Source organism: Capra hircus, chromosome 14, assembly GCF_001704415.2.
Source record: "Capra hircus breed San Clemente chromosome 14, ASM170441v1, whole genome shotgun sequence".
Classification (NCBI taxonomy): domain Eukaryota; kingdom Metazoa; phylum Chordata; class Mammalia; order Artiodactyla; family Bovidae; genus Capra; species Capra hircus.
In genome coordinates this window covers 60,300,039-60,324,537 of record NC_030821.1, presented here as the reverse complement: position 1 = coordinate 60,324,537, position 24,499 = coordinate 60,300,039, and the positions used below count along the sequence as shown (strand labels likewise).

Genomic DNA, 24,499 nt, shown 5'->3' with positions numbered 1-24,499 from the left:
TCGGATACGACTTTGCCTGTGTATACTGTACTGATAGCTTAACATCTGTGGTATTTACATTGTAAATTCATTTTAAAAGAAAAAAGATGATGCTTCATTTAAAAATGTGTACCATGCAGGAGAAGGTATGGTTTTAGCATCTGCCTTTTCACTACGACCTGGAAAGTCTCTGCTTATCTGTACTCACAGGTGTCATGAACCTCTCTCATAACCTGGAGCATTTAGACACCTGCTACTGGACATGGAACAACAGACTGGTTCCAAATAGGAAAAGGAGTATGTCAAGGCTGTATATTGTCACCCTGCTTATTTAACTTATACGTAGAGTACATCATGAGAAACGCTGGGCTGGAAGAGCACAAGCTGGAATCAAGATTGCTGGGAGAAATATTAATAACCTCAGATATGCAGATGACACCACCCTTACGGCAGAAAGTGAAGAGGAACTCAAAAGCCTCTTGATGAAAGTGAAAGAGGAGAGCGAAAAAGTTGGCTTAAAGCTCAACATTCAGAAAACGAAGATCATGGCATCTGGTCCCATCACTTCATAGCAAATAGATGGGGAAACAGTGGGAACAGTGTCAGACTTTATTTTGGGGGGCTCCAAAACCACTGCAGATGGTGATTGCAGCCATGAAATTAAAAGACGCTTACTCCTTGGAAGGAAAGTTATGACCAACCTAGATAGCATATTCAAAAGTAGAGACATTACTTTGCCACAAAGGTCCGTCTATTCAAGGCTATGGTTTTTCCTGTGGTCATGTATGGATGTGAGAGTTGGACTGTGAAGAAAGCTGAGCACCGAAGAATTGATGCTTTTGAACTGTGCTGTTGGAGAAGACTCTTGAGAGTCCCTTGGACTGAAAGGAGATCCAACCAGTCCATTCTGAAGGAGATCAACCCTGGGATTTCTTTGGAAGGAATGATGCTAAAGCTGAAAGTCCAATACTTTGGCCACCTCATGCAAAGAGTTGACTCATTGGAAAAGACTCTGATGCTGGGAGGGATTGGGGGCAGGAGGAAAAGGGGATGACCGAGGATGAGATGACTGGATGGCATCATCGACTCGATGGATGTGAGTCTGAGTGAACTCAAGGAGTTGGTGATGGACAGGGAGGCCTGGCGTGCTGCGATTCATGGGTAGCAAAGAATCGGACACGACTGAGCGACTGAATTGAACTGAACTGAAAGCAATAAATAGCTCCCCTCACCTCAGTGTTTTATATCAAAACAAACATATTTTCATAGCTTTATCTTTCACTAGTAAAGCTAAATTCCTAGAGTAGAAGTTCTCGCCTTGGCTGTAGGTCAGAGTCATCTGGGGAAATCTTAAAACTCTTGACACCCAGACTGTGCCTCAGATCAATTAGACTGAACCCTCCAGAGAGGGACCCAGGCAGCAGGTAAACTTCCAGGTGATTCTAACATGCATCCCAGAGTCAGAAGCACTGTCCTGGAAATACAGAGAAAACATCAAGTCCTGTCTGCATGGGGTGAGAAGCAATGAGTCCAAAGTTTGATGGCTTTGCTCATCTGTACTATCATCCATTGTGACCCTGATTTTGAATGACTTACCTTCAGAAGAAGGCTTCCCTGTGGGCTCAGTGGTAAAGAACCCACCTGCCAATGCAGGAGACATGGATTTGATTCCTGGGTTGGGAAGATCCCCTGCAGAAAGAAATAGCAACCCACTCCAATACTCTTGCCTGGAGAATTCCATGGACAGAGGTGCCTGACACGCTGCAGTCCATGGGGTCACAAAAGAGGTGAACATGACTTAATGACTGAACAACAACCACCACCAAATAAAGTTGCCATGGAAATTAACCCCTTAGGAAAAAGAGTGAAGAGGCAACCTATGACTTTAATGACTTAGGACCCTTTTAAGGGAGGAAAAAGAGGAGCAAAGTCTATCTTAGAATTGCCAGGATGCGACAAAATTGTATTTTAAAAATCCACATGCCTGTGGTTCCTTACTTTGTCCTCACCCCTCCAGGTTCCATAAGCACTTTCTAAGTAGGGGATAGGATGGTGTCTGTGTTCTGGTCACGCCATCATCGCATCTTGTGTTAGACAAAGGAGGGAATGCAAATTGTTTTCTTTCTCATTTTCCATGAATTTAGGCATTATATTTCTGTTGGCTTTTGGCTTTTCTTCTATACATGAGTCCTGCTGCTGCTAAGTCGCTTCAGTCATGTCCGACTCTGTGCGACCCCAGAGACAGCAGCCCACTAGGCTCCCGTCCCTGGGATCCTCCAGGCAAGAACACTGGAGTGGGTTGCCATTTCCTTCTCCAATGCATGAAAGGGAAAAGTGAAAGTGAAGTCACTCAGTGGTGTCTGACTCCTAGTGATTAAGAGTTTGTATAACTAGAAGCTACATTCTAAAAATGAAATAATGTAGCTGAATCACATTTCTGTACACCTGAAACTATACCACACTTCAATAATGTTTTCAATAAATCAGCTATACTCCAATGAGTTTTTTATTTTATGAACAAGGACAAAATAAATCACAGAGTCTAATTTTTTTAATGGAAACAGCCACCCTTACCTTCCCTAACTTTGGTTCCTCCAAGGACTATGGCAGAGATGCCAACAGATGAAGACAGGATCCAAATACAGATGTTGATGATCTTCGCCTTCAGGGGTGTGCGGAAGTCAAGAGCCTTGACAGGGTGGCACACGGCGATGTAACGGTCCACACTCATCATGGTCAAGGTGAAGATGCTTGTGAACATGTTGTAATAGTCGATGGAGATGACCACCTTGCACAGCACATCCCCAAAGGGCCAGGAGTTCATCAAATAGACCGTGCTCTGGAAGGGCATAGTTGTGGTTACCAGTGCATCTGCCAAAGCCAGGTTGAAGATATAGATGTTGGTTGCTGTCTTCATCTTTGTGTATCTAAGAGACAAGAAACAAGATCATTTCTTTCCATCTTCATGCCATACTCATGAGGTAAACGTTTCTCTGGATTACTGAATGTTTCATCCACTTATTCTTTACGTATTTATCATCCAGACGTTAGGGGCAATAGAAAAATGGGCAAATACTTCCAACTTTATTAAGCTTTTATTCTAGTGCTTTGTTCCAAAATCTATTTAATTGTAAAACGGTAAAGAAATGAGTTGGATAATCACTGACTCAATTGACACGCGTTTGCGCAAACTCTGGGAGATAGTGAAGGACAGGGAAGCTTGGGATACTGCAGCGCATGGGGTCGCAAAGAATCGGACATGACTTAGGGACTGAACAACAGTACAAGAAACAAGTAGGCTTCCCTGGTGGCTCAGTGGTAAAGAATCTGCCTGCCAATGCAGGAGATGCGAGTTCAATCCCTGGGTCAGGAAGAACCCCTGGGGGAGGAAATGGCAACCCACTCCAGTGTTCTTGCCTGTGAAACCTCATGGACACAAGAGTCTAGCAGGCTACAGTCCTTGGGGTCACAAAGAGTTGGAAATGACTTAGCAACTAAAAACAACGACAACAAAAGAAACGAGAATAGATAGACAAATGGATAAATGTACACACAGATCTTGTCAACAAACTTGTGTGTCATATAGGTCTTTATTTTGTGACTAACATTTTAATCCTACACAAGACTACTTGGCTTTCATTATTTTTTAATGCATTTTCTTTTTCACTGTGTAAAACAAAGATAAAACATACCCAACTTTTCCTTAAGGTTACTTTGAGAAATCAGTCATTGTAATTATGTCTTTTGAAAATCTAAATGGTTTTTTATTTTTTAAATAATTCCATTTCAATGACTACAGCACAACTAAGTGTAGATTTTTTTAACCAGTGACCCACACCTTTTAATTTAAAATGTGTTATGTAAAAAAAAAAAAAACAGGCTGAATTCTCTTATACACAGTATAGTATGAAACAGTCTGGTATGGTATGTGAGAAATGAATCTGTTCCTTTCACTTTCATCTTGGGAGGTTTATAAAGCACACAATTTGTTTCATCTTCCTACTGAGGGAACAGAACATTTCAAAATAAGTCAGAAAGATGGCCTTTAAGCCCAAATTACTTCTTTCCATTTTCACATGAAGTTTAGAACAATTGCCTCTTCTACTAAAACTGAATTAATAAGATTGTTTTACTTAGAGAATGCTTCCTCGGGGATCTATAGGGCAGGAAATGTTCGAGACTACCTCAGCAGGTTTTCTGAAGCCAGATGCTAAGATATGGTGAGGAAATCCACAGGGAAATGATTTTCTACACACCTCAGGGTTGTGGACCTAATCACAATTAATTCAACCATGTCCCATGTATCTTCAAGGAGCCAGACTTTTTTCCATACTAGGGCCCTGAGTTTAATCGAAGGTTATTTGTAAGGAGCTGATTACAGAAAATGACTTCTGCTTGGACTATAAAGTATTATCAGTGGTACGTGTTGATCATTGTGTCTGTGCTATCTTTTTTTAATGCCTGAGTAATATTCCATTGTTTATATAAACCATTTCTTCTTTATCCATTCATCTGTCAATGGACATTTAGGTTGCTTCTATGTCTTACCTATTATAAATGGTGCTACTACGAACACTGAGGTACCTGTATCTCTTCAAATTAGAGTTTTCTCCAGATATCTGCCTAGGAGTGAGATTGCAGGATCATATGGTAGCTCTAATTTTTAAGGAAAATCTGTACCATTATTCACAGTGGTTACACCCATTTATAGTCCTATGAATAGTGTAGGAGGGTGTGTTTGTCGATCAGTCGTGTCTGACTCTTTGCAACCCCATAGACTGTAGCCCACCAGGCTCCTCTGTCCATGGGACTCTCCAGGCAGAACACTGGAGTAGGATGCCATTCCCTTCTCCACGGAATCTTCCCAACCCAGGGATTGAACCCAGGTCTCCTTCATGGCAGGCAGATTCTTTACCATGTGAGCCACTAGGGAACATTATCTGTTCAAATACTGTCTTCTTGAAAATATGGTTTTATGTTTGAAAAATGCATCTTACAACCCAGCCTCTTACTCTTTCAATCCCTAATACTAGCAAAGACTTGACCCAGCAACACCTGTGACTTCTGCTCTAATGTTTTGTAACGTGATATTCTCCTCTATCTTTAGGAAGTTAGACTGATGTTCTCTGCCTTACACATTTAGGTGGACCTGGGTTCTGGTCCTTAATTTTCCCTCCAACAGACAGACTTTGGAGAGGTCACTAAAAACCCTGAATTTCAGTTTCCCCACCCTGGAATGGGAAACTTATTATCTCAGAGCGGTCCTGAGATAACCAAGGGAAGGCACCTGATCTAGATTTTGTCTGGAATTTATCGCATGCTTCCAGCTCCTCTCCCTGCTCTAATATGGGTGGAAACTACCAGTTACCAGAGGAAGCAGAAGGGAACACAGTTTGTAGTTAACACCTCTGGTGGTATTTGCCCATTTCAGCTTGAATAGGGAAGATAAAAGTAAAAATGAAGCCTGCAGCCTTACGTGCTAGCACGCCATGAATGGAAAGACACATGAGTTACAATAAAACAGCATATGTGTCTTTTAGGTAGTCAAAAAATACTGGATGATAACTTGCCCTGAGCTTTTCAAAAATATTTTTATTAGATGTGTGAAATTGCTTAAGGCTTGAACTTTCAAAAAGTTCAAACCCTGTCATCAGATCTCAGAATGAGACAGATGACTACCTGCAACAAAGACATCTATATCGCAATTAAACTAATTGCAGCAGAAGTTGGTGCTCCCCAAGAAACAAGCTCTGCCCATACACTCCCTGTGGGGGCTCTCTGTTACAGTCCGAGGGCCAGAGGTGTCTGCCAGGGATGGAGGGAGATGCTGGCAGCCCCTGCCATTAAGACCCTTGCATCTGCCGACATCTGATGTCTGAGCATGGGGTGGATCGTGCTCCTGATAGTAATCGTAATAACCGTTTGTCTCCGAACACTCCCTATGTCACACTCTGCTGTGCGCTCCACATGCCGTATCCCACTCAGTCCTGAAAGTGACTCTGCGTGGTGGGTACCAGCATCCTCACTCTAGAAACGAGGCACTGAGAACCGCAGGAGGTTTTAAATGTCTCAAGAGTCGCATGGTTAGAAGAGGCACTGCAGGAACTCAGACCCAGGGATTTGAGCTCATGCCCACATTCTGGCATCTCTGCAGCACTCCATAACTTACAAAACCCACTCAGTATTTTTACTTCCACATATCCTATTGGATTTTCACAAAAACTGCTCTTCGAGTTGCCCAGGGGATGTACGCCTTTTCCCTAACATGGCTGAAGAAAGTAGACTCAGGAGAGTAAATTGATTTTTCTAGTGTCAGAGAGGGAAGGGCCCTGTGGGAGGACAAGGAGGGGGCAGCAGGTCTCAGCCCCCACTCCAGGGCTCTGGAAGACATGTGCTTACAAGCCTACAACCCTGAAAAGGAGAACTCAACAGGTACAAGTATTAATAACAGACTATGAGTACAAGGAATATATATTAAGCCTTTTATGTGCTCCACTGGACTGGATCCAGTGAACACAGGGTTTTAAGACCTTCCCCCAACCTCAAAGACAAACTGGTTGAGCCCCTGGGTATGGGTATTGCTTGCATTGAACCAAAACAGAACAGCATGTGTTATTTCAATTATTATCTGTCTGCTGGTGGAAATAAACGAGTAAGCTTTCTCACCAGGATCAGATAGGAAATCACTTTCCATTTCATCCATGCTGCCTGACAAAGACTCACAAGCCTTTCAAGTAAAATGGCACTGTGTGAGTGGGAATTCTTGGCTTGTGTGGAGCAGCTGGGGGTGGGTTGGCAGCGGGCGGCTGCACTTTTTGGTGTACACGCTGCAGGAGCGTGTGGCATTAAGAGAGCAAAGTGTGTAGGCTGTACCCGCTAAACTTGCCAGTGTCACAGACCTGGAAACAACGGTGGGATGCGGGAAGCAGGCCAGGAAGAGCATCAGGAGGGAGCCCCGGGTGCCAGCCATGAGGAAGTCAGCACAGGGCAAGGTCATGGATGGTGTCCCCAGGAGCTTAGAATCTCCCCATCACACATGAACTCAAGATCTGCCTAGCACGGCCCTCGTCAAGAGAGGTTTGTTGAGTGGCTTCTAAACTGGCAGCCAGATCACAGCTGGTATGATATCGAGGGAAACAAAGGAATCTGTGGAGCTCTCAGGAACCAATGTCACCAAGTAGAGATTCTAGGAGAGCAAGGCTCTCGCAGGAGAAACTGACTCAGAACCTATCAGCAGGCAGAGATGTTAGGAGAGCATGGCTCTCGCAGGAGGAACTGACCTTGTGACACCGCAGGCTCACGGCTTCTGTCCTGCCCTGCACCTGCCCGGTGCAGACAATCCAAGTGAGACTTCATTCTTAGAGCATTACTATCCCTTACTATTCAGGTGTGCTGCCCCAGTGTTTTTCCTTAAATTTAAATGAGGCTTTTTAAATCAGGAGCTGCTTTTTAGCTTTGGTGCAGCATAATAAACCCCTAATCTTGATGGCTAATCACCATATATCTTTAAACACAGACACGTTCTCAGGTTTGTGGATTTTGGTATTTTGTGGCTCGTCCCTGCCCTTGTCCGCCAGGCTGACATCCTCTCTATGTCTTCAGCTGGCTCATGCTCCCACCCTCAGCCGCATCTTCTCATCATTTCAACACCAAGTCTCAGGGCCTACTCCATACCCAGCAGCATCCTGGACACTGAGGCGACTGAAAAACAGGTTTACACAGATCCTGCCCCCCGGATCTTCTAAATTAATTGAGTCAAGATTGTAACACAAACTAGAAGAATAGACTACCTGATGGGAAGAACTGACTCATTGGAAAAGACACTGACGCTGGGAAAGATCAAGGGCAGGAGGAGAATCTAATCTCTAATAAGTAAAGGAATTCAGGGCCATATTCCAAAGTTTCTTAACGAGTCAGAAATTGTACCAGAGAAATGACAGGATACTCGGAATTCCACTCCTTCCAGCAGCTAAAGATTGAAAGGCATTCTGGTAAGGGTGGTTAACTGTACCTTGCAAGGGCAGGAAGCATCTGACATGAGGAGGTAGGGCCTGAGCCAGATGGGAGTATCAACATAAAATACAGCATGTGACCTCTTGGTAGACAAAGGCCATCATGCAGATGATGGTGTTTCAGCTTGTCCACGAGCAATGCCCGTGGTTTGCAGGAGAGGGAACTCAGTGAAGAGGAAGTGAGTGATCTCCTCAAATTCGAGAGACCATGGGAAAAGAAAAATGTGAGCCTTCTGAGTAGACACAGAATCTCAGCTTCAACATCACAAAAGAGCAAACACCCTACTGGCCAATTATCTGAAGAGACTCGTTTAATACAGCAAATACCTAATCACCATCAGAAAGCACCTGAACAAACGATGATCTGGTGAAAACATCAGTGTAACCTGCCCCACGGGCAGCTGGCTGCTACCCCACAAGCTGGGGCTGGACCAAGAGACGCAAGGCCTGAACACCAAACTCAGGAAGGGGAGGCTTTGCAGGCCCAGGGAGGAGGCACCCCTCTTTAACCAGTGGTGGGGGAACAGCACAGTGAGGGCGGGCTTCAGTATCTTTTCTCTGTATGACGTATTCATCCTCTTGGGCATGTTTTCCAGATATATAGCATTCTAGATTTTATGTTTAAAATAACCAGACACTGGGGACTTCCCTGGTGGTCCAGTAGTTAAGACTCTATGCTTCCAATGCAGGGGGCGTGGGCATCCCTGGACAGGGCACCAAGATCCCACATACCATGTGACCTGGCTAAATAAATAAACAAAATTTGAAAAAGTAAAATAGCCAGACGTGACAGCTGTATCAGTGCAAATTCTCAGGGGAACTTTTTAAAAAATATATAATAAGTTTGCTTCATTAAATTATCCAGATATTTCCAGTCCATTTCAATGAACTGGCTAAACATCCTTTTAGATTGTTTACTACTGAAATTATGGTTCTTTACTAAAGGGCAGTAGCTTGTGATTTAAAAAAAAAAGGGGGGGGGATTGAGCTGCTGTTTCTCAATGATCTGACTTTGAAATAGCCTCAATTGATGGTATTCTAAAGGCGTCGTTTTCATGTAGGTATCAGGCCCTTGAAACTGTACCACAAGCTGAGCAAAAGCTCTGAGGAGAACAGAGGAGGGGCGGGCTGTACCCCAGCCCCAACTCCTGGGACTGCAGGTACCAGGCTGGCAGCGAGGTGCAGTCAGAAGGCAGACAGATACCTCCGCAGGTCCTGGTGGGCTGCCCTTGAGGGTGCTGTGGGGCAGGGGGGGAAGCAGTGCGTTCCCTGCCTTAGCCCAGGCCCCAGCAAGTGCTCCCCTCCCTGGAGTCACAGCCCTGTTCCCCAGGAGGTACTGTCCAGTGTGTCCAGCAGTGCACACAGGGTGTTTATCACGAAGCACACAGCAACCCACTCCAGTACTCTTGCCTGCGAAAGCCCATGGACAGAGGAGCCTGGTGGACTCTAGCCCATGGGGTCTCAAAGAGTTGGACACGACTTAGCGACTAAACAACAGCAGCAGGTAGAAAACTATTAATACGAATCTCAAATGACTGATGCAGTGTTTCCCAGTGTACAACTCTCTGGATACCTAGACATATGTAGACTTCTGGAATTATTTTCCCATTTTTATACAGAAAACTGACCTAGCTAAGGTGAGCCACAGGGCGCCACCCAAAGGCAACAAGGTCACTCTTCTGCTCTGTCTTCTGTGGGAAGGAAGAACCCCTGCATTAGGTGGAAAGCAACACAGCAAAGCAGAGTTTAGAGTTGTGCTCAGAAGAATTAATATTCAACAGAATCTCGGAAGATCGCTCTGATTGTTACAGCCTATCTCTAAAGGCACGTAACTCCAGCCATGCTTAGTCTGAAGGCTTCCCCGCTCAATCTCAGATCAGTCCCTTTGGGGTATCTCAATTCATCCACATGTTTTATGTTTTTCTCATTTTTCATTTAAATGCTGACTTGCTAGGTCAGTGGAGTGAGTTAAATAAAAAGGCATAAGCCTTTTACAACATTATCCCCACTCCTAAAATCCATTCTTCTCATGCAAGTCTTCCTTATTTAAGATATAAGCCAGCATTCCAAACAAAGAGAGAGAGAAACAAAATACACTGGCTGATTTTCTGTTGAGGAATACATGAGTGTTATTCTGAAACCATCTTTTGTTAACTAGGTATTTTATAAAGCCTGTAAAATCTTCTACCTCTGAAACACAGAAGCCAAATCTTGGAAAGGAAACCATCTTGCAGACATACGATTTTAGGTTTTTAGCTGAGCACAGAGGCACTTCTCCCACGGAGCAGGGCAGCAACAATTGAGTGTCTCCACAGGTTAATCATAGACTTCCCTGGTGGCTCAGACGGTAAAGCGTCTGCCTACAATGCAGGAGACCCAGGTTCAATCCCTGGGTTGGGAAGATCTCCTGGAGAAGGAAATGGCAACCCACTCCAGTATTCTTGCCTGGAGAATTACATGGACAGAGGAGCCTGGTAGGCTACAGTCCATGGAGTCGCAAAAAGTCGGACACGACTGAGCAATTTCACAGGTTAATCTAGGGAGAAGGAGATGCCCACTTCCCAGTTCTCATGAAGATGCTGCCTGCTACCCAAAGACATCGCTGGGCAGAAAATGGATAGAAGCTGCCAGTTCCCAGCGAGAAGTCAGTCCCTCCTAAAAATAACTCTAAGACAGACGCCAAAAAAACTGTCGGCAACAGCATCCAAAAGTGATTTTGAAGACTACAACTTTGCCTGAGTCTGTTAAATCTTAGGAGCTCTGTACCTGATAACCACGTTGCTTGTTTTTCTTTCTTTTTATTTTTTCCTGTTTTTTTTTTCTTTCCCTTTCTTTCTTTCTCCCTCCCTCCCCTCATTGTTCCTTTCCTCTTTCCTTCCTTTTCAAGCAATCATGTAGTCTCTGATCTCTGAAATAGCTCCATGAAGATTTGGGCTTCCGTGACCACATGTCCCACATGGAAGAAAATAATCTCATTTAGCTAATCCATGTAAACAGTGGCAGTGAAGCCAATTTTCTCTTTTAAGAGCTTGTCAAACAGTAAAATTACTTTGGGACATTCAAGATAGGCTCCTCTGAAAATAATTTCTGAAATTATTTTTCCTATGCTTGCTTTAAAGGAAATGTTGAGCATGGATTCCAAGAGAGGATCAGGATAAATTACAACATACTCATTTTTTTCTAATCAAAGCCTAAGGTAAGCCTGCAGTTGAACAGGAAGCAGTGAGTAGTTAATGACAACTACACACCTCTGCTTTCCTCTCACATCTCCCTGCATTTCATCAGGTGACATGATCTAAGTCGGCTCCCAAAGTTACCCCTTTGGGGATATTCCAACACTGCCCAGGCTGAATTACAGGGAAGCCAAAGTCTTCTACAAGTGAGACAAAGTCTCCAGAAGACTGATCCCTTTATTGTGTCTTTATCGTGATAGCAAAGAATTAATGAAAACTAATAACACAACTTATAAGATTAAGGACCAAATAATTTTCTGATTCCTGTAATTTTTTCTAATAATTTTTCCTTGCTTATCCTTATATTTTCTGGAGAAGGGAATGGCAATCCACTCTAGTATTCTTGCCTGGAGAATTCCATAGACAGAGGAGCCTAGCAGGCCATGGGCTGGCAAAGAGTCCATGGGGTCAGAAAGAGTCAGACATGACTGAGTGACTAACACTATCCTTACATTTAATTTAAAAAGAAACATACCTTTATAAGAGTAAAGCTTTTCTTTAAACAAACAAACAAAAATACCCTCTTCAGTATTCTTGCCTGGAAAATCCCATAGACAGAGGAGCCTGGCAGGCTACAGTTCATACAGTCAAAAAGAGTTGCACATGATGGACGGGACTGAGAACAAAGAGATGAAATGAGGTAAAATTAAGGTTAAATGGGGTCGTTTCCAAGGCAAACCATTCAATGTCACGGTAATCCAAGTCTACGCTCCAACCAGTAACTCTGAAGAAGCTGAAGTTGAATGGTTCTATGAAGACCTACAACACCTTTTAGAACTAACACCCAAAAAGATGTCCTTTTCATGATAGGGGACTGGAATGCAAAAGTAGGAAGTCAAGACACACCTGGAGTAACAGGCAAATTTGGCTTTGGAATGCGGAATGAAGCAGGGCAAAGACTAATAGAGTTTTGCCAAGAAAATGCACTGGTCATAGCAAACATCCTCTTCCAACAACACAAGGGAAGACTCTACACATGGACATCACCAGATGGTCAACACCGAAATCAGATTGATTATATTCTTTGCAGCCAAAGATGGAGAAGCTCTACACAGTCAACAAAAACAAGACCAGGAGCTGATTGTGGCTCAGATCATGAACTCTTTATTGCTAAATTCAGACTTAAATTGAAGAAAGTAGGGAAAACCACCAGACCATTCAGGTATGACCTAAATCAAATCCCTTATGATTATACAGTAGGAGTGAGAAATAGATTTAAGGGCCTAGATCTGATAGATAGAGTGCCTGATGAACTATGGAATGAGGTTCATGACATTGTACAGGAGACAGGGATCAAGACCATCCCCATGGAGAAGAAATGCAAAAAAGAGAAATGGCTGTCTGAGGAGGCCTTGCAAATAGCTGTGAAAAGAAGAGAAGTAAAAAGCAAATGAGAAAAGAAAAGATACAAGCATCTGAATGCAGAGTTCCAAAGAATAGCAAGGAGAGATAAGTAAGCCTTCCTCAGTGATCAATGCAAAGAAATAGAGGAAAAAAACAGAATGGGAAAGACTAGAGATCTCTTCAAGAAAATTAGAGACACCAAGGGAACATTTCATGCAAATATGGGCTCAATAAAGGACGGAAATGGTATGGAGAGAAGCAGAAGATATTAAGAAGAGGTGGCAAGAATACACAGAAGAACTATACAAAAAAGATCTTCATGACCAAGATAATCACGTTGGTGTGATCACTCACCTAGAGCCAGACATCCTGGTATGTGAAGTCAAGTGGGCCTTAGAAAGAATCACTACGAACAAAGCTAGTGGAGGTGATGGAATTCCAGTTTAACTATTTCAAATCCTGAAAGATGATGCTGTGAAAGGGCGGCACTCAAAATGCCAGCAAGTTTGGAAAACTCAGCAGTGGCCACAGGACTGGAAAAGGCCAGTTTTCATTCCAATCCCAAAGAAAGGCAATGCCAAAGAATGCTCAAACTACCGCACAATTGCACTCATCTCACACGCTAGTAAAGTAATGCTCAAAATTCTCTAAGCCAGGCTTCAGCTATACATGATCCATGAACTTCCAGATGTTCAAGATGGTTTTAGAAAAGGCAGAGGAACCAGAGATCAAATTGCCAACATCCACTGGATCATGGAAAAGGCAAGAGAGTTCCAGAAAAATATCTATTTCTGCTTTATTGACTATCCCAAAGCCTTTGACTGTGTGGATCACAATAAACTGTGGAAAATTCCAAAGGAGATGGGAATACCAGAGCACCTGACCTGCCTCTTGAGAAACCTATATGCAGGTCAGGAAGCAACAGTTAGAACTGGACATGGAACAACATACTGGTTCCAAATAGGAAAAGGAGTACGTCAAGGCTGTATATTGTCACCCTGCTTATTTAACTTATATGCAGAGTACATCATGAGAAACACTGGGCTGGAAGAAGCACAAGCTGGAATCAAGACTGCCGGGAGAAATATCAATAACCTCAGATATGCAGATGACACCACCCTTATAGCAGAAAGTGAAGAGAAACTAAAAAGCCCCTTGATGAAAGTGAAAGAGGAGAGTGAAAAAGTTACCTTAAAGCTCAACATTCAGAAAACCAAGATCATGGTACCCAGTCCCATCACTTCATGGGAAATAGATGGGGAAACGGTGGAAACAGTGTCAGATTTTATTTTGGGGGGCTCCAAAATCACTGCAGATGGTGACTGCAGCCATGAAATTAAAAGACGCTTACTCTTTGGAAGAAAAGTTGTGACCAACCTAGATAGCATATTGAAAAGCAGAGACATTACTTTGCCGACTAAGGTCCGTCTCGTCAAGGCTATGGTTTTTCCAGTAGTCATGTATGGATGTGAGAGTTGGACTGTGAAGAAAGCTGAGCGCCGAAGAATTGATGCTTTTGAACCGTGGTGTTGGAGAAGACTCTTGAGAGTCCCTTGGACTGCAAGGAGGTCCAGCCAGTCCATTCTAAAGGAGATCAGCCCTGGGATTTCTTTGGAAGGAATGATGCTAAAGCTGAAACTCCAGTACTTTGGCCACCTCTTGCGAAGAGTTGACTCATTGGAAAAGACTCTGATGCTGGGAGGGATTGGGGGCAGGAGGAGAAGGGGACGACAGAGGATGAGATGGCTGGATGGTATCACTGACTCGATGGACGTGAGTCTAAGTGAACTCTGGGAGCTGGTGATGGACAGGGAGGCCTGGCATTCTGCGATTCATGGGGTCACAAAGAGTCGGACATGACTGAGCGACTAAACTGACTGATCCAACTTGACAAGTGTCCTTATAAGAAGAGATCAAGATACAGACAGTAGGAATGTCCACACAGAAGGATGACCACATGAGGACATGGTGAAAAGGCAGTCACCTGCAAACAGAGACACTCAGGAGGAACCAAACCTGCCAACACCTTGATCTTGGACTTCCAGCCTCTAGAACTGCAAGCAGAGAACACAATTTTGTTGTTTAAGCCACTCCGTCTGAGGTCCTTGTTATGACAGCCTTAGCAAGGCAGATTCACTAGAAATTTGAGAAACCTACAAGACAATCCTATAGAACCATCCAGAAGGAGGGAGGGCAGATGAGTCTGAAGTAGGGACGAATAAGTGGAAGAGAGATACACAGGTTTAGGACAGTTCAGAATTTCCCTGACAGTTATAGCCACAAGAATGGATAATACCATCAAGAGTGATGGTCAGTTTGATGAGCCATCTTGGCCAGGCTACAGTCTTCAAATACTCAAACACTCACCAAGATGCTACTCTGAAGGTGTTTTGTAGATGTGGTTAAAGTCCGTTATCAGTTGATCTTAAACAAAGGAGATGATTCTAGAGTACCTGGGTGGGCCTGGTCTAATTAGTCGAAGGGTCTTAACTACAGGGCATACAGCTTCCCTGAGAAAGAAGAGATTTACCTTAGAAGCGCATTCTGCCTCTCCTGACACCTATCCTCAGGGCTACAGACCTGACTGGCCAGCCCCACAATCACCTAAGCCAAGTCTTTGTGGTAAACCCCTCCACACACACATATCCCCTACTGGTTCTGCTTTTCTGGCTGAATCCTGACTAACATGAAGAGAGTGCAAAGAAAGCTAAGAAGTCTCAGGAAAAGACAATTATTTAGGACACGTCAGGGAAGAGGAGCCTGTGATGGAGACTGACAAGAAACCCAGTGTGTGTGGAAGGAAGTCAAGAAGAAGGTGAGATTGGTCCAGCATGTTGAATCCCCATGGACTTTAAGGGACAGCCAGCCTGAGACATCACCTGGGATGTGAGACCTATACGTCCGAGAGAGGAGCATCAGGGAGGAAACTCAAGTGCCCTGATTGAGGAACGGATGGATGACACCAAAGCTATGGGCAGGGGTTATTCCTCCAAGAGGTTTATCCAAGACAGATAGGAGGAAGAAAGGACATTAGCTAAGGGAACATAATCTGTTAAATGGGTATGGGGAAACATACCCATGGGCTTTCCAGATGGCTCCAGTGGTAAAGAATCCTCCTGCCAAAGCAGGAGACACAAGAAATGTAGGTTCGATCCCTGGGTCGGGAAGATCCCTTGGAGAAGGAAATGACAACCCACTCCAGTATTCTTGCCTGGAGAATCCCATGGACAGAGGAGTCTGTCCATGGAGTCATAAGAGTTGGACACAACTTAGCAACTAAACCACCAACCACCACGCAGCTTTACCAGCCTGGCATATATTAGGTGTTCATTAAATGTTAATTGTTTTCACCAAGAGAGGAGACAGCCATATGTGTTGGAAGTTGTGGTTAGGGTGGGAAAAGGAATATAAGGTATCAGAGGTGGGGCTGCCTGGCAATGTCCCAGGCTTGGGCTGGGTGGGCATCATAGCATTCACTGCAGGTGACCTGCACAGGAGAGGTGAAGAGAACACGGGGTTAGGACCCTGAGGATCATCATGGGCACCCCAAGGTGTCGGTGGGACCCAAGGACATGAATCAAGGGCTGAGGTAAGACCTTCCTGAGCCAGGACCACAAACTCCTATCCCTGGAGAGAGGGAGGCTGCAGTGCTTAAATTTTACGGTGTTCACAGTGAAAGGTTACAGAACCCTAACATTGAGCAACTATAGTAGTTGCTACACATTAAAGGAGGAAAATCCTTGAAACATTAGATGATCTTCAGAAGATATTGGATGACATTCCAGGTGCTGAAGGGAGAAAAGCCATTGGTAAGGCAGGTCTACAAGCAGTCGATGCTTCTTCCACAACCCTCACGTCCTCCCAGGTCTGAGATGGCCATCCCAGACCTGCGCCTGCCCTGCCATCCAAGCATCCAAATTCCATCTCTAGGGTGATTTCCTAGGTGACTCAACCAGGACCCTTTGGCATGTTCAATATTTAAAAATAACATCCTTTTCAAAAGTGATCCTCCATCTTTTCAAGTGACACTGCTCAGCCAAGGTCAATCACAAAAGCCGCACTTGAACTCCACCCTCTTGTTCTGCTCTGAGTTCTGATGAGCACACGGTGTCTGATGCCTGGCTCCAACCTTTAGTCCTTTCTTCTCCTTAGCAAAATAAACCCATCCATCAAGTTTTCTTCTGAGGTTTTATTTTTCAGTTCTCTGGCCCTGTATCAGTCTAAACAAATTCTAAACGCTTCTTAATGCTCTTTGCTATAGATTTAAGCCAACTATTGTTTCGATATTTGGCTTTCCAAGATGATAATAGAACTCTTCACTCCTCATTTACTATCAAATGTAGTGGGCAGATGCATAATATTATTACATGAACTCTATAACTCTTTGTGTATTTTTAGCTGAATTTATCCCCTTTTCACAAACTTTAGTCTTGGATGTCTTTGAGATAGACATATTTAGCTTATACTTATATTTTTTTGTACTTATCTTGAAAATTCTAGTCAATCTACAGTGATTCTTCTTTCTTTCTGACATGTCTAATGCTCCCCAGGGAGTTCTTTTCACATATTTTAGGATTCTTTGTTCTTTTTAATCCTAGACTGCAGGGCTATACAAAGAGCTGTAGAGCAACTGAAAAAGCCTCTCAAACTCAAAACTTCAAGTTCTCTTTCAAGTGACAGTAAGATGTATCTGTTTCACTCAAGCACTCAAGTATGATGGAGCAGGAACAGAGTGGGTTTCCTCCTGGCATCCCCTGTCTCTGTAACAATGTTTTATTAGAAAACAACGGCCTCTGTAGCAAAGATCTCCTAGAAATTTTAATTATAGTTTAGAGTACAGCTGTTCTTTCTTTTCTCTCGGTTACTATAATCTTCTTTCTAATGGAGAGTAGCCCTGCAATTACTAATGATTTGGAAGAACAATTTGCTTGTAAAATATTACTTCTGTAGCCTGTACTCATCACTGATAGAAGCCCAGTGGAAGGCAATAAGCAATTGTGGAAAGCAAGGTCACCAAGCTAGAGACACTAATTGTAGGTGAAAAGAGCTTTATAATATGTATTTGGAGGCTTAAAAGATGGTTTTCAGTTCTGTAGCACAGATGAGGATAAAAGTGGTGACATTCCCAAGTCAGAGAGAGAGAGAGAAAGGAAACAGGTATTTGAAAGATTCATGCTACTGCAGATATTGTCTTTAAAGTTCACAATAAATAAAGAGCATGTTTCAAAACTACAGTCAAGATTAAAAAAAAAAGTTCTCCATCCTTTCTATGCCTCTAAGCAGAGTGACTTGCATCCTTCCTTTATACACAGGAATGTCTCATCTTCGTATTCACTCTCAAATGTGCAGCTGAAAACCATGAAATCTCCCAGAAAGGGAAATTTCTCAAAGGGTATCCAGACAATGGTAGGATTTCTGTTTTTTTCTTGTTTCCTTTGTTATGAAAGGCCAACATACAAATCACTTCACATTCTAGAAAATTAGCATATATGCAGATATTTAGGTATCTATTATTGGAAGCTGACTTCAATGGGCCCACAAAAGAACAATAAAAAGAAAGTTCTAGTTCCCATGGTGGGAGATAAAAAGCAAAACAATTTTTGGAAACCTCCAGCACCCGTACTGTAGGAGACAAATACTAGATGGTTTAGGTACCAAAGTGACTGGCATTCGAAACAAATGAGGTAGCATGTCAGTACTACAAGGCTCACACGTGGATACCTAAACAGTATACTGGATTTGCTTCATAAACCATAACACCATTCTGATGAGTCACAGGAAATCCTGAATTCTCTTCAGGGCATTGAGTGGGCATGAATTTTATCTAAAGAAATATTTGCAAGGGCAAAACAAAGTGCTCCAAACTGGTGCAGGCAATCAGGCAAAAGGCCAGGCAGTTGGACTAGTTTCCTTCCCAGGAGACACTGACTTTGTCTCTTGCAGGGACACCCCATTATCTCCATCCGAAGGGCCTTCTGCAGGGATTTGGGGCGCAGGGGAGGGTCACTCTTAAACCTTCAAGTCACCTCTGGTCTCTTGGATTCGTCCTGTGCCAACCTCGCAGTCCCACAGCAAAATGTCTCCCAGGAAATCTCACTTCGAAGAGGCCGCCCCCTGAACCTCTCCGGAGCGGGGACGGAATGGGGTCCCCACTACCAGGCTGGCGTCCCTCCGCGCGTCCCGGTGACCAGCCCGACCCTCCCTCCGGCTGCGGCCACTGTAGCGCCGGGACCCCGCGCTCACCGGATGATCACGAACATGACCAGCGAGTTGCCCACCAAGCCCACGACGAACACCACGGAGTAGACGGCCGTGATGACGACCAGGATGACCGGGGAGATGTGAGCCGGCTCCAGCAGCCCGTCCTCCGAGCCCGCGCTGCCGTTACCGTCCGGCTCTGCCCAGCCCGGGAACCAGCCGCTGCCGTTGGGGGGCAGGCAGGTGCTCGGGGAGCAGGTGGGGCCCGGCTCACCGCGGAAGATCTGGACTGGGGGCTCCATGTCCAGCGGCTGCGGCAGCGGGACAAGGACAGGCGGCACCTGCGGGGGCAAGAGAACCGACTGGACCCGGGAAGCGAACTTTGGCCGCGTCCGAACCAGCGCGCGAGCGCGGCGGTGCAGGGGCCTGGGACCCGCTGATACCCACCCCGGCCGGAAGACCCCGGGGAGGCACAGGGGCACGGACCTCTCTCTGGGTGCCACCCCGGCCAGCAGACGCGCCGCAGGTACCAGGAGGGACGGAGAGCGCGCCGTCCTTTCCCCTAGTGCCTGAAATCCCCCACCCTTTCCTAGGCACGGCTCCCGGGAGGAACTGTCCCTAGTCTGCGGCCCGGAGACCCCAGGGACAAGAGACCCCTGGAGCGCAGAGCCCTCGCTGCCAAGGACCGTGCTTCGAAATCCCAAGGCTCACCTCCGGCTCGGGAGATGCACGCAGAGGAACAGCGACGCTGGACCGCGCGGAACCCAGCGTTCCCGAATCCCACTCAGCCGGCGGGTTGCCGTGCATCCGCAGCCCCGCGGCGCTGGCTCCCAGACCCGGACCCCGCGCTCTGGCCGCCCCCCAACCCCCGAGCGCACCCCCGCCACTCCGCGCGCGGTTCCCACGACCGGCAGCGGCTGAACACGGCTGGACGCCGCGAGTGCGCGCGGGCCCCAGACATCCCTCCCCTCCCGACCCCGCCCCTGCCGCCCCGCCTACCCGCCTGCGCGCCCCCCGCCCCGCGCCCGCCGGCTCAGCCGGAGCACGGGCTCCATCCATGGACCCCGGCCTCCCCGGCGCCTGACTGTGAACATCTGGGCGATTCAGACTTAGGGTCAAAGGGTGCGCCTGTCCAGTGCGAGTGGGCATCGGGGTTACTCACAATGTGTCTAGAACTGCTGCCGGCCTCGTTCTCAGAACACGTCTGCTTTCGGGTGAGGAGGAAAATGGTAATTTCATGTGAGTGACCAGTCCAAACACAGTAGCAAAATGATCCAATTAGAGTAAGACCAGACCACACGGTTTTAGTGGTTGATTCTGACCACCCAATGCTAAGAGCCGACTCACTGGAAAAGACTCTGATGCTAGGAAAGATTGAGGGCAGGAGGAGAAGAAAATGACAGAAGATGAGATGGTTGGATGGCATCACTGACTCACGGACTTGAGTTTGAGCAAACTCCGGCAGATAGTGAAGGACAAGGAAACCTGGCGTGCTGCAGTTCATGGAGTGGCAAAGAGTCGGACACCACTGAGCGACTGAACAACAGCAAATACATAAATAGAATATTCTGTCCCTTTCATTCTGCTGTATGCACGGGATGCACCCTGCGGTACCACCTGTGTGTCTTGCTGTCACCTGCTGAAGAGAAGACACGCCCCTCCTCAGGCCAGGCTATAGTGTGGGTGCAGGTCCGAGATAGGATCCTTTCTCCCACGTTAACCTCCAAAGCCATCACATTCCCTCATGAAGGCAGCTTTTCTCTGACACCTCCAAGAGCCTGAGCCCCCAAAAGAAATCCCATCCTCGTTCCTCTGCATGACTCTGCCAGTGCCAGGAACAGACTCTGCTGGTAAGAGAGGCCCTGAGCACAGTGACTGGAGGGCAAGAAAGCAGGACTCCGGTGCCGTGATGAGACCCTGAGGGAGACTGGGGAAGTCCGCCTCACCCAGCTGGTGTTGGAAGTCAGGTGCCAGGAGACCAAGGTAGCCAAGTGTCCTGAGTGGACTCCTGTCTAAGACTGACTGACCTCTGGAGACAAAGAGAGCCCACTGCTGCTGCCCTGGCTTCCATTTGCACCCACACCTGGACACTCACGGCCCAGGCAGTCATCCCACCCATCGATGGGCAGCAGAAGGGAGCTCCCCCCTCTTCTGCGACACAATGACCTCCCAATAGAGATACGCCCCCCAGAGTTGTATCCCAGCCTGGAAATGTACAGCTCTTCTGAGAAATATGATGTGAGCCCAACTGTATCCCTTCAACCCTGGTGCTCTTGGAGGTTTGAAAATGTTTTACCTCATCTTGTTCTTGTTCTTGTTCAGTCACTCACTCATGTCCGACTCTGACCCCATGGACTGTAGCCCGCCAGGCTCCTCTGTCTGTGGGATTCTCCAGGCAAGAATACTGGAGGGGGTTGCTGTTTCCTGCTCCAGGGCATCTTCCCAACCCAAGGATGGAACCTGTGTCTCTTGCGTCTCCTGCAGTGGCAGGTGGATTCTTTACCACTGCAAGTCACTGTCATGCACTGTCATAACACAAAGGCATCTTAGTGAACCCCATACCTGCGTGTCATACACGTGACTTTCCTGTGGTCATGGAGCAGGGGCTTAAACCTGAAACGTTTAATCTCTACAACTCTGAAACTCTTGATCAAACTGAATCCACGGAGTTGAAACTCTAGTGCCAATCCCATGTCAGGCACCAGGTGATGGAGTGAGAGTTTCAAGGGAGAACAAGAATGTCAGGAACAACCATGACTGCTACTGTGCAGCTTAACAATAACACATTGGGGGCTGGCTGACAAAGGTGCTGTTCATCCTTAAGGAACTGACTGACTCCAGGTTTGAAGGGAAACTGGTTTCCCAGGGTGTGAGGGACTCCTGGCTTTCTGTCTTGCCCTTGAATGGCCAGAGTAGAGGAGCCAGGCAGGACCCCCAGAGTGTGGCCAGGGCCTCTCACAGACACAAAACCTTGCCACCCCCTGCCTCACTCACTCAACCTCACCAAATCCACTGTTCTGTTTGCAAAGAGTGAAAAAGATTTTGACTTAATAAATATTCCTAATGCTATTACTGCTGATGTTCCCCATATACTGTCTGGCAAATACAAAACACATATTAACTGAATGAATTAAGAATATGTTATATTTCACATACAGCACAAGGAACTTTGCTCAATGCTCTGTGGCAGCCTGGATGGGAGGGGAGTTTGGGGAAGAATGTGTGTGTGTGTTTGTGTGTGTGTGTGTGCTCAGTCGTGTCTGACTCTTTGTGACCCCATGGACTGTAGCCCACCAGGCTCCTCTGTCCATGGGATTTTCCAGTCAAGAATACTGGAGTAGGTTGCCATCCCCTTCTCCAGGGGATCTTCCCAACCCAGGGATTGAACCCCCATCTCTTGCATCTCCTGCATTGGCAGGTGGATTCTTTACCACTATGTCAGGGACTATGACTGAGTCCCTTTGGTCTTCACCTGAAGCTATCACAGCATTGTTTATTGGCTATACCCCAATACAAAATAAAACATTTAAATTAATTAATTAATTTCTTAAAGAATATGACATACTTCACAGTAAAAAAAGCAAATGCAGATGTGTGGGCTTGGAACCAGAAAATATGCTAACGGAAGGTTAGCATGAATTTGAAAGGTAGCGTTAACTCAAGACAGTAATTATATTTGATTAGCATTTTCTTTCCCTTTTTCTTACAGAAGTCTTCAAGCAAAATTATAAGCAAAGTGGCGGAAGTCAAGGGATAACAAATCTAGAGAAAATGGGTTAGTGGATTCCTTAGTATCCTATGAAGCATCATGCACTTTTAAGATCAATGAACTCACCGAACTTAATAAAACTTAGCAGTTCATGACTCCGAAGAGTTCAGACTCAGATCAAGCTTTGTATTTGGAGGCAGTGCTTGCCAAAAATGTTTCTCGTTTTGCAATCAATTTCATGATGATTTGGTTAGCACTCAGAGTCAGGAAACAAAAATCCCCTGAGTGGAGAAGCCATAATGGCTCCTGAATCTAATAATACCGTCTCTGCTGACTCCTTTGTCTTATAAGACCTCCTCCAGTTTCTAGCATTTTTAAAGCATGTGCCACTAAAATTAAAAACTTTTAGACTGCACCCCAAAGAGTGATGTTTTAAAAGACTATCAAAGCCTAGTTCTACAAGCTACCAAAAAAAACCAAAAAAACAGCGTTTGAATACTCTACCCTTGCTGTTGCTGCTAATTCGCTTCAGTTGTGTCCAACTCTGTGTGACCCCATAGACAGAAGCCCACCAGGCTCCCCCTTCCCTGGGACTCTCCAGGCAAGAACACTGGAGTGGGTTGCCATTTCCTTCTCCAGTGCATGAAAGTGAAAAGTGAAAGTGAAGTCGCTCAGTCATGTCCAACTCTTAGCGACCCCGTGGACTGCAGCCCACCAGGCTCCTCCGTCCATGGGATTTTCCAGGCAAGAGTACTGGAGTGGGGTGCCATTGCCTTCTCCGAATCTACCCTTAGAAAGAGATAATTACAAGAATATTTTGGGTGACACAAGGTGAATCCTCTTTGACTTCATTTCTGACCTCCCCCCATTCCCCAGTTGAACAGGGTAGTTGAACAGCAGAGGGAGTAGGTAAAGAGATGCAAGTAAATAAAATTAGAACCAACATATAAATATTTTCAATAAAACAGCAAATTTTGAACCCAGTTTTGTTAGAAAAGTACAGTTTTGCTTTCTATGCAGCATATTTAAAGGTCATAGGCTTCCCAGGCGGCCCAGTGGTGAAGAACGCACCTGCCAAAGCAAGAGACGAGGGTTCCATCTCTGGGTGGGGAAGATCCCCTGGAGGAGGAAATGGCAACCCATTCCAGTATTCTTGCCTGGAGAATCCCATGGACAGAGGATCCTGGCGGGCTACAGTCCACTGGATCACAAAGAGTTGAACATGACTTAACAGCTAAACAACAGCAATAACAATATAAAAATTTGTACAAGCCTTTGATTCTGTCAGAGTACTTCCTATGATAATATCTCACTTGGTCATGATAACTTCCTTGTCTTTGTGCAGAATAACCCTGTCTGTATTTTATAATTAAAAGCAGGCTTTGAGGGGTTAAGTTGCATAACCGCAATCATTTAATAAGAAGAGGTACTAGGAACAGGATTGTTCCTTTAAATCCCACCCTGTGATCTTTTCACCGTCCCAGTTTGCACAGATACTGTAGTTTGAATGAAAGCAGAGATGAGTCACACAAGTAAAATTAAAATGTGAGCAGAATGTCAAGTGTTTGCTCTGACATTGAAGCATGAGCTGTGGCTTCGTTGTCCGCTATGCAAGAGGTGGTTAATCTATTTTATGAAATGGAGATAAATACAATGGAAATTATGTTGAAAAATTACACCGATGTTAATATGTCGAACTCCCCCTTAAAGGGGGTATATTCAGACAACTAAAGCAGAAGGAAGGTAGACTGATTAATTCTACAGTTGATTCAAAGAAAGATACTGAATAAGTGAAAACTGCACATATGTTAATTCTGGGAAAAATAATTGATATAAACAAGATTACGTAGCACTTTGAAAGAAATACCGTTATTTATAATTATAGAAATAGAGTGTGATTTCATTTAAAAAGGTTGTTACTTGCTTATACATTCAGTTCAGTTCAGTCACTCAGTCGTGCCCAACTCTTTGTGACCCAATGGACTGCAGCACACCAGGCTTCCCTGTCCATCACCAACTCCCGG

General features: G+C 45.3%; 1 protein-coding gene and 1 non-coding gene across 3 annotated transcripts in view; one reads left to right on the top strand and one right to left on the bottom strand.

Annotated features, from left to right (window-relative positions):
- Nucleotides 1-19,997, bottom strand: part of OPRK1 (opioid receptor kappa 1) — a 30,699-nt gene extending 10,702 nt beyond the window's left edge. The window contains 3 exon segments of one of the 2 annotated variants that reach the window (NM_001314237.1): nucleotides 2,554-2,906; nucleotides 18,812-19,107; nucleotides 19,929-19,997. In NM_001314237.1, coding sequence (NP_001301166.1) covers nucleotides 2,554-2,906; nucleotides 18,812-19,068 — 610 coding nt within the window. In that variant the 5' untranslated portion in view covers nucleotides 19,069-19,107; nucleotides 19,929-19,997. 2 annotated transcript variants of the gene reach the window in all.
- On the top strand, nucleotides 10,321-10,392 carry TRNAC-ACA. The gene has a single exon. It is a non-coding gene; the product is annotated as a tRNA-Cys (tRNA).